The sequence below is a fragment of the Leptodactylus fuscus genome, chromosome 8 (genome assembly GCF_031893055.1).
Source record: "Leptodactylus fuscus isolate aLepFus1 chromosome 8, aLepFus1.hap2, whole genome shotgun sequence".
Lineage (NCBI taxonomy): Eukaryota > Metazoa > Chordata > Amphibia > Anura > Leptodactylidae > Leptodactylus > Leptodactylus fuscus.
This window is the reverse complement of record NC_134272.1, coordinates 30,536,301-30,553,312: the sequence shown is the minus strand read 5'-3', so window position 1 is coordinate 30,553,312 and position 17,012 is coordinate 30,536,301. Positions and strand designations below refer to the sequence as shown.

The 17,012-nt window shown below is 40.7% G+C and overlaps 1 protein-coding gene across 1 annotated transcript in view; it reads right to left on the bottom strand.

Moving 5' to 3' along the window:
* LOC142217228 (aldehyde oxidase 1-like) overlaps positions 1-10,290 on the bottom strand; it is a 95,191-nt gene extending 84,901 nt beyond the window's left edge. Inside the window, exons 1-2 of the mRNA XM_075285424.1 lie at positions 10,229-10,290; positions 1,526-1,583 (exon numbers count right to left, since the gene is read on the bottom strand). Of these exons, the coding sequence (XP_075141525.1) occupies positions 1,526-1,583; positions 10,229-10,282 (112 nt within the window). The 5' untranslated portion in view covers positions 10,283-10,290. The remainder of the gene's footprint in view (positions 1-1,525; positions 1,584-10,228) is intronic.
* Between the last annotated feature and the right edge of the window lie 6,722 nt (positions 10,291-17,012).

The following is a 17,012-nucleotide window of genomic DNA, read 5'->3' as shown; positions in this document are numbered from 1 at the left end:
CCCTGCCAGCAAGGCAGGTCCATTGCGGGTGGTCCTTGTTTGAAAAAGTGGTTTGAGATAGAATTGCTCTATTAGCAACAGTTCATAGACTTACTGGTGCACAAGACATGATAAAGTCACAAGCCTTGCATAAGTCAGTTTGTGACTACGTCTGGAAGGAGGCATAGTGAGAGCTGTGGCAAGGGCGAGGGCTCTGGATCCACCAGTTTTATGATAATTTCCATGTATTTACTGGTGTAATCGAAACCTGAATTTTACATCAGCTACAAGCTGAGTAGATTTCAGTGCAGACGTACGGCAGGGTAGAAGCATTGAGAACACCAGTCTTCATAAATCTGCATAAAAAAATGACACACACAATTAAGAACATTACTGTATATAACTACATCGACTCGCAATAAAACCGCAGTATAAAAATGTAAAAATATGCAACGCGTTTTGTGCTTGGATCATCAGTTGCCTGACAAAGCACTTGGTCTGAGCGCGCAATGCGTTGCATATTTTTTTTTACATATTGCGGTTCTAATGCAAGTTGTTGTGGCTATCTATAGTTCTTAAAGGGATTCTACCATTAAAACCTCTTTTTTTTGTGGATAAGACTTCGGAATAGCCTTTAGAAAGGCTATTCATCTCTTACCTTTAGATGTGAGATGTAGCAGAGTCCAGTATACGGCACAGCAGGGAGGAAACAGAATAGTATAGTCCACTAGAAACAGAATAGTCCACTTAGCTTCACAGATCCGCTGCCCCTCCCCGTTCTTCTCGGTCTGGTTCTCTCTCATTTACAGGCCTTCAGAGCGCTGTGCGTGCCCCTAGCTCCCAGGTGTCTCCCTGCCCTGTACCCGCCCACACTCTCCTAAGCCACAACAAGCCCCGCCTACTCCCAACATCTCTAACACTAGCCTGGGGAGGAGGGGGCACGCACGGCGCTCTGAAGGCCTTTAAATGAGAGAGAAGAGGAGCGAGAACAGCGGGGAGAAGCAGTGATCTGTGCAGGTAAGTGGACACCAGAGGATTTTTTTTAATCACTACACAGCGTGGAGTCTAAAAATTAAAGCGTTCAATTTTTGGACTCCATGCTGTGTAGTGAATAGGATCGTTTTTAAAATCCGATCTTCGTTTATTAAAAAAAATCCCATTGACTTGCATTAGGATCGGAATTGTGATCAGGATCGGGTTTGAATAGAAAATGATCGGAAATCGGATTTTAAAAATGATCTTGAAATCTCAACCCTACTGCAGAGGCACGAGATGTCACAAGTTACATATGCAAGTGATATTCTGGTTCACGTGAGGCAAGGATTTCCGCCTGGAAGAAACACTAGGGTGCAGAATCCGCTCCACGTTGCAAGTACTATAAAACACAACACAGCATTTTTTTGCTGTGCTATTTCCTCCATGGCCAAAATGCTGCATTTTCGAAGGTCTGACCACTAGGACCCCCACTGATCATGATTTTAAGTTGTTTTTTTTCATGTTTTCTTCAATAATTTTATCATAAACATCAAGTGACACAAAAGGATACGATTCTTCCTCAAGTACTGAAGCAAAAGGACTTCAGGATCGGCATTTTTTTCTATTATCTAAAATAAGAAAATATAGAAATTTTGATGTCAGTACATTTGAGAATTGACCAAAGTTAAAAAGTGAAAAACAGCTCTGGAAAAACAAACGGCATTAAGGCCGGAGCCCCAAGTGGTGTAAACGCCGCAACATAAAATGCAGTCTTTTGCACTCTCAGCAAAGCAAATCCTTCTAGCCAATCCCATCCACATATTACAGAAAAATATGTGCAACATAAATGCTACAATTTCCAAAACCATTCTTTTTTCGGTAGTTACACACAGAGTCCAACAGAGCCCATTGAGAATAATGGGGTCCGCCGAGTGTTTGCCGTTTTGAAATCAAAATCAGCATAGAATAAAGTCCTCTGTGCATTTTTGGTGGCCTCTACAAAAACAAATCAAAACAGAAATTGGAGTGTTTGTGGGGTGTGAGAAGGTGACAGGCAGAGTGCTGGAATCTCGCTATATCTCCCCCAGGTTTTCAACTTATGTTTGGTCCAGTGCAGGTCTTGAGCAGGTCTCAGCTCCAGAGGTGAGTGGTTGGCTCATTACTGGGCCAGAAAAAGGCTGCAGATCCTGCACTCCAATGCAGATCCATGGAGTGAAAGGAGGTGTGAGGGTCTGTTCTGTAACCCTGAGTCCGGTGAGACAAAGTTTTGCTTGTTTTGTTCATGTGGCTGATAGTAAGCCACATGTATAGTTAGGTTAACATTACTGTTTAGCTAGTGGCTCAGATTTAGTTAAGTTTGTGTTTTGTTTTTATTCAGTTCAGGCTGTATTTTGTTTTGCTTATTTTGAGAAAACTGAAAAACGGGGTGGAATACTCAGTATAAAAATATAAAAATATAATATAAAATATAAATTTTATTAGAAATTATTAAAAACTTGGGAAGGATAATTCCCGGAAGAAGGCAGCGCCGAAACGTGCATTGGGGTTCTGGGTATCTGCTCCCTCCAGGCCTATTACTACAATTCCACTATGGGTATGTGTTCACTCCTATGTCTTTGATTATTCATTATGCAGTCTATTTAACTCTCTTACTGAACACCTCCGAGACTTTCTGTTTCCGTGTCTGCTCTGATACTATATCCATTTACTATACACTCCGATTTTATGGATTCGTGTATGATGTCTATTTATACTGCTAGCATTTATTTGATCTTATGGATTTATACTTGATACTACTTCATACTGCTAGCACTTATTATGAGTTACTTCTACCAGTCATCCTTATGTTTATTAATTGAGCAGCTCTGGTTATATACTGTACTAGTCAATTACCGTATAGCTCTTAGTATGTTTATGTACTGTACTATACCTGGTATCTCTGCTATTATTCGCTATCACCACATTTTTTTACCTGAGCTAGTTACACTTGTGACTTTTACGTTGATTCATACTGAGTAGCTCTTGGTATATATTGTACTCACTAACTATAGGCAGAGGTGCAGATAGATCGATATAGTATACTAATTCTGTACGTTTATGAACATTGTGCTACCTTTGCATTCCCTTTATGCCTGTGTAGGAGCAGACTCCCTTCTTGTCTGTTGGTAATTATCCTTCCCAAGTTTTTAATAATTTCTAATAAAATTTATGTTTTTATACTGCGTATTCCTCCCCGTTTTTCATTTTTGTCCAGTTCATTTTTGCTTATAGGAATACATTATTTACGATGTGACCCATACAGAAGGAATATGGTATGTTCTGGTACTTTTGATGTTCCTTTGATGTCATGTTGTATATTTGCTCATTTTGAGCCTGAAGTCAAACTTTATTTTTTTCCTGTTTTTTTTTTTTTTTTTTAAATAAACCGGTTTGCTGCATATTTCGTGTCCCTGTCTTGAGTGTTTGGGTCTGCACCACTGCTTCTACTGAGCTAACTTCCCCACAGGGGATTGAAACAATTATGTAGTCTTCCTGGGAGATTTCTCTATACTGGTCTGACTCGTGTACAAGAGCCATGTTTTGCTTTTGGTTAGAGCAATCACTTCATCATACTTGCTCTACTCTCTGAGGAAGGAGTTGTGTACATAGTATAGACTTCTGCTAGTAGTACACTGGGCAAGATTTCCGTTCCAACAATTCCCATATGGCTTATGATTCACTAGGGAATAAGGATGAGCAAATTGTTTCATAACTAGCCAGGTTTATTAAAAGGTTTGGCAAACCCAAGATTTTTCCTAAATACATTGCTTTATCAAAACTGCTTTGTTTGGCCACTATCTTAATTTATTCACTTCATTGTTGACACTGCGTTTCTATGGCCACTGGGCTTATCTGCTCATTTCCCAAGTGACATAGCTGCCTGCTCTCAAGGGAGGAGGGAGGGGCTGACAAGCAACGGAGCTCCTCAGATAGGGGAGGGGGGAGGTGAGAGCTCCGGGATTACTGTGCTGTCTATCTTCAGCTTTTCCACTTATCAGCTGGTTTAATTGAATTTTGCTGATAAGGGCTGAGATAAGGAGTCCGTTACCTCTGTATGTAATGCAAGCTGACTCAAATCCAGCTCTGCTACATCAGTTTCCACATTAGCTTTATACTGTGGTAATGTATTTACAACCAATCCCTCATTACTAACTGCAAACATAGTAGATAGCAGAGCAAGTGAAACCCCGCCCACCAATGTGCAGAGAAATCCAGGAAGTGAAGACAGCACAGAGCCCTGCAGGCTGCAGAACAAGAGTTATGGGAATACCCCTTTAATATGCCAAACCGTGAGCTATAAATTGGGCCAAAATTTTTTAAATTTGCACCACAATTTTGTCAGAAAATACACCAACTATTAAGCGGTGTAAAGTTAAACTAGAAAGACTGAAAGTTCTCAAACCGTATTAGAAAATCGTGTGCAGTTTAAGAATGTGTAGTCTAACTTTGCATTGTCTTCAGGTTTTCACAGGCTCACTCTCAGTGACTCATGTCCTGTTTTTTTCTGTTCACAGACCTTAGATTTGTGCTGGCACTGTACACAGCTCTGGGCTTCAGCAGGCTGCATGTTATCACAGACACACCATCTATCCAGTCCACAGACTGGTCTTCTGATCCTTAAGATTCTCTCACAGTCTTAGTCATTTTGTACCTGTCCATGGGGTGGAATGGATTGTTTTGTGGACAATTAATCTTTTTGCTGATATCCATCTCTTACAGTCAACCAGAGATGGATAACAGGACAAAGAGAATAGACTGCTGGTCATAAAACAATCTATCCCAACCATTGTGAGTCACTAAGTGACTGTGAGACCTGAAGAGAAAGTAGTCTAGTTCCCAGCAGTCACTGGTGAAATGCACTGCGGCTAAGAACCACTGGCCTATATTACATGTTACACTGCAAGCAGGTCCCCTCTGCCCAGGATGGATGCCTGTACATGGCTGAAGGTGCATGCTTATTTTAGAATCAGTGCTCATTGCAATTACTAGTATCCCGGGGTTGAGTGGTAAACTGTCTTCATCACTCAGCGCTCTGCTGCCCAGGTGCCAAGTGCTGACGTCAAAGCAAGCCCTGGAGCCGAGAGGCAGTATGGAGGAGAGTGGTAAGTGATAAATTCAGCTGACCATTCATTCCCCATACACCAGTAACTGCAATGAGCGTCTTCACCAGTACTGATGGAAGAGGTCATTGCACTTTGAAAGTAAGGATGATTCCCATGGGCATCCACCTTAGGCAAGGGGGACCTGCATGAAGTATAGCAGCATGTAACATAGGCATCTCTGGGTGTGGGGGCACTGTGCGGACCATTATGTTACAGGTTGGGGCACTGTGGGGGCTATAAAGCTTCACGTGGGAGCAATTATGGTACATGTGAGGACACTGTGGGAGCCGTTATGTTACACGTGGGGGCACTATGGCAGTCATTATGCAGGCACTGTGGGGGCCATTATGTAACAAGTGGGGACACTTGGGGAATTTTGGTGGTCATGATGTGTCATGTGCAGGCTGTGGGAGACCATTATGTTACATGCGGGGCACTGTGGGGGCCATTATGTTTTACGTGAAAGCTGTGGGGACCATTATTTTAGATTTGGAAGCACTGTGGGGACAATTATATTTGACATGAAGACCGTGGGGGCCATTATGTTACGTATGGGGGCACTGTGGGGCTGTTACATAACTGTTATAAGTCCTTTAAATATACATTTGTACTTTGGGGTACTTGGTAGGAACTTTTTGTTACTAGGGGGACTCCACATAAAAAGGCTGAGAAACAATGGCCTAGTCTAAGCACTGACAAGATGATGTGCCTGTGGTAACCTGCAGACTGCTGAAGGCCAGGGAGGTGAACAGTCCTAGCACAGACCTAGGGCTGACGGCCTCAGCTTGTCTGCTCCACTTACTTACCTATGACGTGTACAAGTGTCTGCACAGGCGGACAGCTCCTCCTCCTCTTGTACTGCAGGGGATGATTGATTACATCAGGCTGCTGCAGACCAGAGTAAGCAACCCTGACTCTGCTCCAGGTATTGCTGTGACCCACACCCAGAAGAGAGAGTGTGTGGGGATATATGTACAGGGAACTGTATATACAGTATACACTATATATATATATATATATATATATATATATATATATATATATATATATACAGTCCTATGAAAAAGTTTGGGCACCCCTATTAATCTTAATCATTTTTAGTTCTAAATATTTTGGTGTTTGCAGCGGCCATTTCAGTTTGATATATCTAATAACTGATGGACACAGTAATATTTCAGGATTGAAATGAGGTTTATTGTACTAACAGAAAATGCGCAATATGCATTAAACCAAAATTTGACCGGTGCAAAAGTATGGGCACCTCAACAGAAAAGTGACATTAATATTTAGTAGATCCTCCTTTTGCAAAGATAACAGCCTCTAGTCGCTTCCTGTAGCTTTTAATCAGTTCCTGGATCCTGGATAAAGGTATTTTGGACAAACAATTCAAGTTCAGTTAAGTTAGATGGTCGCCGAGCATGGACAGCCTGCTTCAAATCATCCCACAGATGTTCAATGATATTCAGGTCTGGGGACTGGGATGGCCATTCCAGAACATTGTAATTGTTCCTCTGCATGAATGCCTGAGGATTTGGAGCGGTGTTTTGGATCATTGTCTTGCTGAAATATCCATCCCCAGCGTAACTTCAACTTCGTCACTGATTCTTGAACATTATTCTCAAGAATCTGCTGATACTGAGTGGAATCCATGCGACCCTCAACTTTAACAAGATTCCCGATGCCGGCATTGGCCACACAGCTCCAAAGCATGATGGAACCTCCACCAAATTTTACAGTGGGTAGCATGTGTTTTTCTTGGAATGCTGTTTCTTTTTGGACGCCATGCATAACGCCTTTTTTTATAACCAAACAACTCAATTTTTGTTTCCAAAATGAAGCTGCCTTGTCCAAATGTGCTTTTTCATACCTCAGGCAACTCTATTTGTGGTGTACGTGCAGAAACGGCTTCTTTCTCATCACTCTCCCATACAGCTTCTATTTGTGCAAAGTGCGCTGTATAGTTGACCGATGCACAGTGACACCATCTTCAGCAAGATGATGCTGCAGCTCTTTGGAGGTGGTCTGTGGATTGTCCTTGACTGTTCTCACCATTCTTCTTCTCTGCCTTTCTGATATTTTTCTTGGCCTGCCACTTCTGGGCTTAACAAGAACTGTCCCTGTGGTCTTCCATTTCCTTACTATGTTCCTCACAGTGGAAACTGACAGGTTAAATCTCTGAGACAGCTTTTTGTATCCTTCCGCTGAACAACTATGTTGAACAATCTTTGTTTTCAGATCATTTGAGAGTTGTTTTGAGTAGCCCATGATGCCACTCTTCAGAGGAGATTCAAATAGTAGAACAACTTGCAATTGGCCACCTTAAATACCTTTTCTCATGATTGGATACACCTGGCTATGAAGTTCAAAGCTCACTGAGGTTACAAAACCAATTTTGTGCTTCAGTAAGTCAGTAAAAAGTAGTTAGGAGTATTCAAATCAATAAAATGATAAGGGTGCCCATACTTTTGCACCGGTCAAATTTTGGTTTAATGCATATTGCGCATTTTCTGTTAGTACAATAAACCTCATTTCAATCCTGAAATATTACTGTGTCCATCAGTTATTAGATATATCAAACTGAAATGGCTGTTGCAAACACCAAAATATTTAGAACTAAAAATGATTAAGATTAATAGGGGTGCCCAAACTTTTTCATAGGACTGTATAAATAAAGTCCTTCTCCTGGTGCCCCAGTTTAAACTGAGGGAAAGTAGACTTTGTCACAGAAAGAGTAAATTTAAAACATAACTTTTAATTTTTTAAGACAAAAAAAAAAAAAGCCCCAATGTGCACTAAAAATTGAGAAATGATACACACTATACGGAATGATGGTGTCCGTGTGCGTTAATAAATTCCTCAATACATAACTGTAGTCACTGTATAGAAGGATAGTGACCCAATTAGGAGAATGTAGATAGGAGAGCCATGAGCAACTGCCCCTCAGTCATCCATATATATATATATATACACTACCCTAACCTGTACTGGTTATAACAGTCACTCTAAACCCCTGTGATTAATTAAACACTTGGGGAAGGAAAGGGTATATGAATTTGACATAAAATAGATATCACTGCTCTCCTATTCTGACCTAATGTGGGCTATGTACTCCTCATAGCTCCTCTACGCGTTTCGCCAATGCATATCGCATGGCTCCTCAGGAGGACGATATTAAATATATACAGCCGCTATTGTTTGCAGTTAAAACTGCAGTTCCTGCATCCTTGATGGTAGGAAGCAGTAATGTGCTATGCTATGTTAACGCAACGTGGTGCTTCAGCCTTAGGCCTCCTGCACACAAATGGCACGGATATGGTTTTGACTGACCTATAGATTAAAAATAAATTGACAGGGCTGCAAATACGGACAGGTGTAGGAAAGGTATAGGACAAATATAGGACCTGCTCTATATTTTACAGCTCAATTTGTCCTGGACACACAGCTGCAAAAACAGGATCTATGTGTATGGGCCCATTGAAATGTACAGGACCAATTGTAGATAAAAGTCTGGCCCTGTGCATGACAGTTTAGTAACTCCATGCGCCTCTTATTAATAGCAATTAACCCCATCATGTCCCTCACATTAACCCCTGTGTAAGAGTTACTGATATGTGAGAGACTTGGAGGTAATAATGAAGTATCTTCATTATTGAGGTCTTTTATTAGTACCTCCATATGTCTCAAATATTAGTAACCTTTATATGAGGCACACAGGGGTTAATATGAGGGACATGATGGGGTTTATTCCTATTAATGTGAGGCACATGGAGTTACTAACACTAAACTAATAACCTCAAATGCCTGACATTAATGAGAATAGGAACTAAAGGAAGGGACCTGTGTGTTTCTTACTTTGCTAGCAGCTTCCTCTCCTCCTCGGGAACGTTTGCAGGATGCAGACGCAGGAGCTATCACTATAGCAGGCAGAGACCTGAGCGATTAAGCTCCACCCCCTAGGTTTCCTGCACCCCTCTCATTGGAGGGCAGTGAGAGAAGGGGAGTGTCTTTATGCCTCAGCTCTAGCAGAGCACTGAAGGGACGCTCGGACTTCATTTAACTCTTGCAGGTCCTGTGCTTCTGGCGTGCCAGTGAAATATGGCAGGAGTGCCACTCTTGGCACGTGCGCCAGGGGTTGCTGACCTCTGCTGTAGGGGGTAATATGAATTTTGTGGCTTGCTATGGTCCAAAGTGTGTGAGATTGCAGAGATAGTGATGTGAGTTTGGGTTTTGTGGGGGTCCTGGGAAAAAAGTATGTGCGCTATTGTGATGAAAAGTAGCCTATTGCGCAATCCAGTGTAGTAACTATGTTTGTGGAAAATTTCAGCCAAATCGGTGGAGCGGGTTTTGCGTGATTGACCGCCAAACATCCAAAGTCACAAACCCACAAACATTTCATATATACAGTATATATAAATTAAAAAATCTGAATGTGTTGCTGGGGAAATAATCACATTGGATTAACTGTCTTATACTGGACAGTGGCTAACTCACTGTGATATACAGTAGCAGTATTGTACATGTGATATAAACAATAACAATCAGGTGAGCAACAGCAGATAAAAAAAATCAAACAAAAAACTATTTCAGGTTGTTTTTATGCCACAACAAAGTCAGCGTCATGTTTGTCTCCTATTCCTGGCCGTAATACACAGCCATTCTTTCGTAAAAACTGATTTTTTTTAATGCAGTTTCTTAAACCAAAGACAGACGTGGATCTAGCAGTAGGTTGAGTTTGCTTTAGGATGAGGAATAAATGTCAGATTACTGAGATTCCAACTGCTGGGACCAAGAGCCAAATTCTTAGAACATATCAAATGCACATACTACACACAGGATCAGAAGAAGTTAATTTTCTCAGAAAATTTGTACTCTGGAAAAATGTGTATATTTTATAGTAGACACATAAATATTGTATTTTAATTTCAGTCATCTCTGAGGACATGGAAGTAGTACATGCAATGGCTATCCCTGCTGTATGATTTATCTTACTTTATGCAAGCATGCAACATGCAGCTTTGTGTGAATACAGTCTTACTTAATACAACATCTTAAGACATGCAAGACATTAAAAATGCTGAAAAAACACACTACAATGGAAAAAAATGACCTGCCACACTAGAATATAAACATACCTTTTTCCCATTCACATAGAAAATCAGTTGATCTGAATGCTTCTGATGAGACATCTCTGCAAGTGACTGGGGCTCTGCAACCAAGTGTTCTCCAGAATACTATTTCCCAACTCCAGCAAGGTGTATTATATGACAGAGCCCGGGGCTGACAGAATTGTTACTCAGCTAAAACTCACCAAACAGGTTATCATATTTTACATATATACCATCACCACCTTATATCACCTTATGTAAAACTTGCCTGATGTATACACAATAAATATTTAAAGGGGTATTCCCATCTACATAATTATTTTTACATTTGTAGATAATTAAAAGTTAAACATTTTTGCAAATATATCTAATTAAACATTTTGCAGAATTTTAAAGATTTTCTCTAAATATCTTGTGGTCACAGTCTGTTGTCTTGGTCGGTTGCCAGTGGATATGACCATGAATGCAGAACCTTTCTAAGGTCACAAAATCAGCTATGATTTCCTTATTGTGGCCAGGATATCTTCTCATACATGTAGTGTCTCTGCCCGATAACCCGGCTACAATAAGAACATCATGGCTGGGTTTTTGACAAGTCCCAGACCATAGAAAGTTTCTGCATTAGTGGTCGTATCCATTGGTAACCGATCAAGACAACAGATTGTCACTACTAAGATGGTTAGAGAAAATCTTTAAAACACTGCAGAATTTTTAATTACTTATATTTGCAAAACTGTTTAACTTTTAATTATCTACAAATATAGATATGATTATGTTGATTGTAATACCCCTTTAAGGCAAAAAAGTCTCCATACTGGGGTCATGTACAGGAAATGATGGACATAGACACAGACAATCAGTTATGCTTAAAGCTAGGCTTGGACTGGCCCACCATGTCTTTAGGGACCTCTATTGGATACCCACTGCTTTTTTAATAGGGCATTACTGACTTGATTATTCCAGTTGAAAATGGCCTCTTTTAACTTACCGATCCCTGCTCCTGCCCACTTCAGGAGCACATTATGCTATCGATGCCCAGAGGGCCCATTAGAGACTGAAGTGACTGCTAGGAAGAGCAGAGATCAGTAAATGAAGGGTGGAGCCAGCTCTCTCTGGTTCTTCCAATCCGGTTGATAAAAATACAAGTGGCACCCTGACCCTGTTGTGCTACTGGTTGAGCATGAAGCTACAGTGGTAAAGCTTCCTGCTCTATCACTTTCTGACTTGTAGACCACAGTCCACATTAAGCCCATGGCCTACAACCTGCATAGGTAAGGGATAAGTGTAAGTATCTACCCATCTGCTCCATGACCCCTCCAGTTTCTTTCTGCTCCAGGCGTAATGTGAAGATGGAAAAATTAAAAAGTATCTGGGGTTAGAAAGAAGACTGATAAGGTCAGAAAGAAGCTTTTTTTTCTCATAAGTTACATTACAAAGTTTCTTAAATTTTCCTATACTTAAACAGCGGTTTAAGACACAATCCTAGATAGAAACTGTAAGAACTAGAACTATTACTATTTTTCAGAACATAGCAGTGGTGGACTGTCCCTTGTGTTACTGCATAAACTCATATAGGTGTAGAATGAGCGCAGTGTTATTTCAAGCTACATTAAGTGTTCATATAAAGTTCAAACACAAAAATTATCATTTATACAGTTTTATTTGAGAATGCCTCAACTTTTCTACAACAATTACAAAGTAAGTCAATCACAATCAAGGTCCAACCCTTGTTGACTCACATACAGACCAAACATTATTAATTTCACCTATATATTCTATAGTACTGTACAGATTGTCATGGTTCACATCATTCCCTGTCTCATTAGGGCTCACAATCGAAACCTGTAAATACAGTTTACCTATGTGGTGCTAATGCACATCAGACTTGATTAATTTTAGGATTTTTTTTTTTTTTTACATTTTTGTTTTCATAACTCAGGAAATTGCAATTCAGGAAGTTATGACTGAATATCATAAAATACATTTTAATATTGTAGGTGTACTATGTCTATGCACCATGCAGTACATGGATGATTTCTAATTAGTATATGACCTTCATGACAGCAAGAATCTTTGTCTAGCAGATACAGCTCAACTATATATTTACTACAAGCACAGTTGTACTACATCTCCAGTCCATGCATACAGCCAACGACATGCACATCACATATGCAACTGAACTACATACATATCACACACACTTTATTGAATGGATGTCAAACAGCCAACTACATACACACACAACCAAACTATATGTATGTCACACACACAGCTCAACTCCATGTACTTTACTCAGTCAACTACATGCAGAACACATAATGAGGTAACTTCTACACCTTACAACTCTTCACCTTTCACCACCTAAGTAAAGACTCGACACTATTGCAATGGAGTTGATTTGCAGCCATTTTATTAACAAAATAAAGTTAACATATAACAAATGTTAAATACCGCCTAACTACTAACTAAAGGGGGTCCTCGGAGCCAACACATTGGCCTATTAACCAATTAATTTAATTACCTTCAGCTGTAAACAGAGCTCGGAGGCACCATTTTACCAACCATCTTTCATTAAGGATCCCTACTTTCCCAGGCCAGACCAAAATAATTCTGAACTGTACCATTGTTTGGGGAGTCCAGAGCTTTATAGCTCTCCCCTTCAACCATACCACCATGTATTTCCTCCACAACGCCAAGGACCCCCCGCCTAGCTGCCGTAACAGCATTAATTCCCAAATCCACCAACCATGTCCCAAGTCCCCTTTCTTCCTGAGTCCTTCTTCTTAATCTCACCATCTCATACTATTATTAATGAGGGAGGGAGGGTGGAGGCTTCCGGATTCACTGACTTCCTCACAGCAACTTCCGTTCTTTATAAATGATTACAACCTAATTATACCTTTAATTGGCCTAATGACTGCAGTCCAACCGTATCCACATCATGTGGTACCTCCCCTTAAGCTCCGCTTCCAGTTCGGTCCCTTCTCACACACAGCTCAGCTACTTGCACTTCACATACACAATTCAGCTACATGCTCAATATACATGCACAGCTCAACTAAATGCACATCTGAAAATGTATCTATGGCACTGGGGAACTGAAGCTCTGCTCCCATTCATGTCATACTTTCAACTGTATATCATGTATACAACCTCTGGACCCAGGTCAGCTAATCGGGGCTGGGGCTGAGAGTCATATCCCACGATCAGATACTGATGACCTATCCTGTGGATTCGTCATTAGCATCCAATACAAATGGGATCTTAAAGGGGTTGTCCCATCACAAGGATCCTATCTATACTGCTTGTTAATGTGAATATAAGACTTTTCCTAAATACACTGCTTCAGCAAAACTGCTTTGTCCATTATCTTACTTTATTCAATTCATTGTTGACACAGTCCTTGACTTATCTGCTCAAAAGTCAAGTGATGTATCTGCTGCTCTCAGGGGGGAGGGAGGAGGGGCTAAGTGCAGGGAGCGAGCCTGTGTTTCTAGCTATTCCTGTGTCTACACCACGTGACCTAGCTTCCTGTTAGCAGATTGAGGAGAGGAGCTGCTTTCATTTCTTCTGTTCTCCCAGTTATCAGGTTAGCTAATTCAATTGTGTTCATTATGGCAGAGACAGGCAATCTCTGTATGTAACACAGAATGGAGTTGCTGCTGCCTGTACTTCATAGCCCAATATGGGTGGGCGGAGCCACACACTAATGGGGGGTGGAGCTAAATGGCAGGTTGCATGTGAAACCCCGCCCACCAAATGATGCAAGAAACCAGGAAGAAAGAAGATTTTATAGTAGTGAAGACTGGTGAGTATGCGACGTGGGAATACCCCTTTAAATAACCCCTTCAACACAGTACACAGGTGATGCTCCCTCTAGTGGCCAACAATGAGAAATATTAAAAATAATTTAATAACTTTTACTATTTCCTCATATCTGTAAAAAATGTAAATTGCCAAACAATATAAAGTAATTTACATTAATAAAAAAAAGTATGGTCAGGTTCACCTCTGCAGGTCTATATGAGCAGCTCTCTATAGTATGTGCGGGCCTCCATAGTAAATGCATTTTTTTCCCATGACGATCCAGGTACTGTTTTTTTTCACACTTTGCTATCTGTAAATGATTCAGAAAGAAATAAATATGAATAAAAATATTGACATTTATACATTTCCCCCTCTCTAGGATCGGAGCAAAAAAGTATTATATTTCGAAACAATCATGACCAAATTCCCTTTGTGGACATTTCACCAGAGATGTTTTCTCTGTTCCCAGAGCTTTATTCAGTAGTGTAGTGCCATGTGTCAGGATAATGTCATTCTCAAAAATTGAGGGTATAGTAGAGACCTCTTCACATGAAAAACGTGGTCATTATCAAAACTTAATAGTGTGGGGCAACACGGTGGCTCAGTGGTTAGCACAGCAGCCTTGCAGAGCTGGAGTCCTGGGTTTGAATCCCGCCAGGAACAACATCTACAAGGAGTTTGTATGTTTGTATGTGGGCTCACAATCTACATTAACCAAAAAAAAAACAAAAAAACAACTTAATGGTGCTTTAGTTGTCTTGAGATTACAATCACCCTTAACCCCTTAATGATTTTGGATGTACTATTACGTCCTAGGCACCTGGTTCTTTGTGCACCAGGATGTAATACGACACCAAACACCTGCTCATTATCTGAGTGCAGAAACGGGTGTTAGCTGTTAACGACCTCAAGAGGTCAGCCTATGCGTCTGAATACGCTGACCTCCTGTATAGACTGCAAGACACAAGTATGCTGTGTCTTGCAGACTATAATACTGAAGCAACAATCAAAGCATTGCTGGTTTAAGTGTCCTAAAGGGACATATGAACAAGTGAAAAAAAAAGTGTATGAAATTTTTTTATAAAGCCCCAAAATTAATTTTTTTCTATAGAAAATGAATTATATAAAAAAAAACAACCTAAAAATAAATAAAAAACAATGTCAGGATTTGGGGATGCCCTGGCCTTCCTGTTATGCAGCACTCGCCCCAGAGTTGTTCCAGACACTCCTCTGGCTATATTTAATTGCATTAAGGGGTTAAGTTGTTTCCTTGGTGCCTGTTTGGGTAAGTTCACACAGGGTTTTTTGGTCAGGATTTTGAGGCCATCTCCGCCTCAAAATCCTGACCAAAAAGACAGCGGTCATTTCTTTTGTTCCGGGAGCCGTTTGTTCCGGCCCCCGGGAAAAAGAAGGAACATGCTCATTCTTTCAGGTGGATTCGCCTCGCGACATCCGCCTGAATACACTGCCTCCCGACTAAGCCCATTCATTTGGACCTAATCTGGAGCGGAGTGCTCTGCATCGGCATTCAGTCACAGCTACCCGTATTTTGGTCTGGAACCTGAAATGGCCTCCGCCTCAGGTTCCGGGCCAAAAAACCCCATGTGAACTTACCCTTTGACTGACATTGGTTATACAGATATTTCCATGGAAGAGAATCAGAATGTTCATTACGCCAACAAAACCCCAGCAGCAGCGTTTACTTGCTATAGTCAGACTTCCTCATTTTATTGGACATTGTATTTCTCGTATCATTTTACAGTCAGACCTAACTCCTGCCCTCCTCGCATCACAGATAAAGAGATATGTAACAAAAAGGTCAGCGCACAACCTCCTGTGTGTATACTGTCCTTAAAGGGATGTTCCCGGGATTGAGGAAAACATGTGCAAACATTAAGCATGTATCTAAATTAGAACATAAAACAACTATACAACTAGTCTACGGTGGGTGTGTCTGTAGATATTTGTAAGGAGAAACTCCTGGCAAGCTAAGGCTCAAGGAAGGAGATTTATTATATACGGTATAAATTACCTTATGTAACAGCTCTGATTATAGAATTACCAGGTGTGGTACCCAGCTTCCCTAGAACTCTGAAAAGCAAATCTAGAATGGTATGCCACGCTCTGTTGTACATATATATATATATATATATATATATATTTATATATATATATATATATATAGTCAGGGTCTGGGGTTGCTACGTGGGGTGGCATAGACACAAAAGTACAGTTTCTTTAGTCCAAAACAAAGGTAGAATTTATTTTCACTCAAAAGGGTAATGCAGCAACAAAAGGAAACAATACAAAAATAAATACCTATATTTTTATATTGTCAACTACATCAAACAAAATGGCCGCGCTCACTATATAGACAAGAAAATGTCCCGTCCTCTTGAAAAACATGGCTACTGCCCTAGAATAAAAATACACTGATTTTCTTATTTATTTTTTATGCTCTGTTATGATATAAGACAAAAGAAACATCCGGAGATTATATGAGGGGTCAGAGAGTTTTTTCTTCTTTGGATTCTGCAGTTCTTTGGATCCTGCGGCCAGGCTTTAGAGGCAGCAAAAAGCTGAACTAGGAACAAAACAGTGGTGAAATGTACAAGTGTCGGGGATCTGAATATCTGCAGTCCTACTTCTCCGTCATTCTCTTCTGGGCTGGGGGAGATTCTGTACGGCATGTGCATTTGCGGCATGGCTGTCACTTTAAGGTTGCTATGGCTACCAGCCAAACTTTGGCTAGTTCTGTTCAGCCAGTCAGAGGTTAAGATGCAGAACCAATCAGGCCTCTAGTTCCACATCCAATAAAGGGTTAAGGTGGGGTATTTAAACCTGACACTTTCCTAGCTCAGTTGCTTGTGATGGATTTCATACATGTTTGTTTGCATGTGGGTATAAAGTGCATCACTTGCCCATGGCCTGGACTTCTGGCATTCATCTACTCTCCTGGCTTGTGCATTATTCTTTCTACCTGCCATAGGTGTTCTGGTTTGGT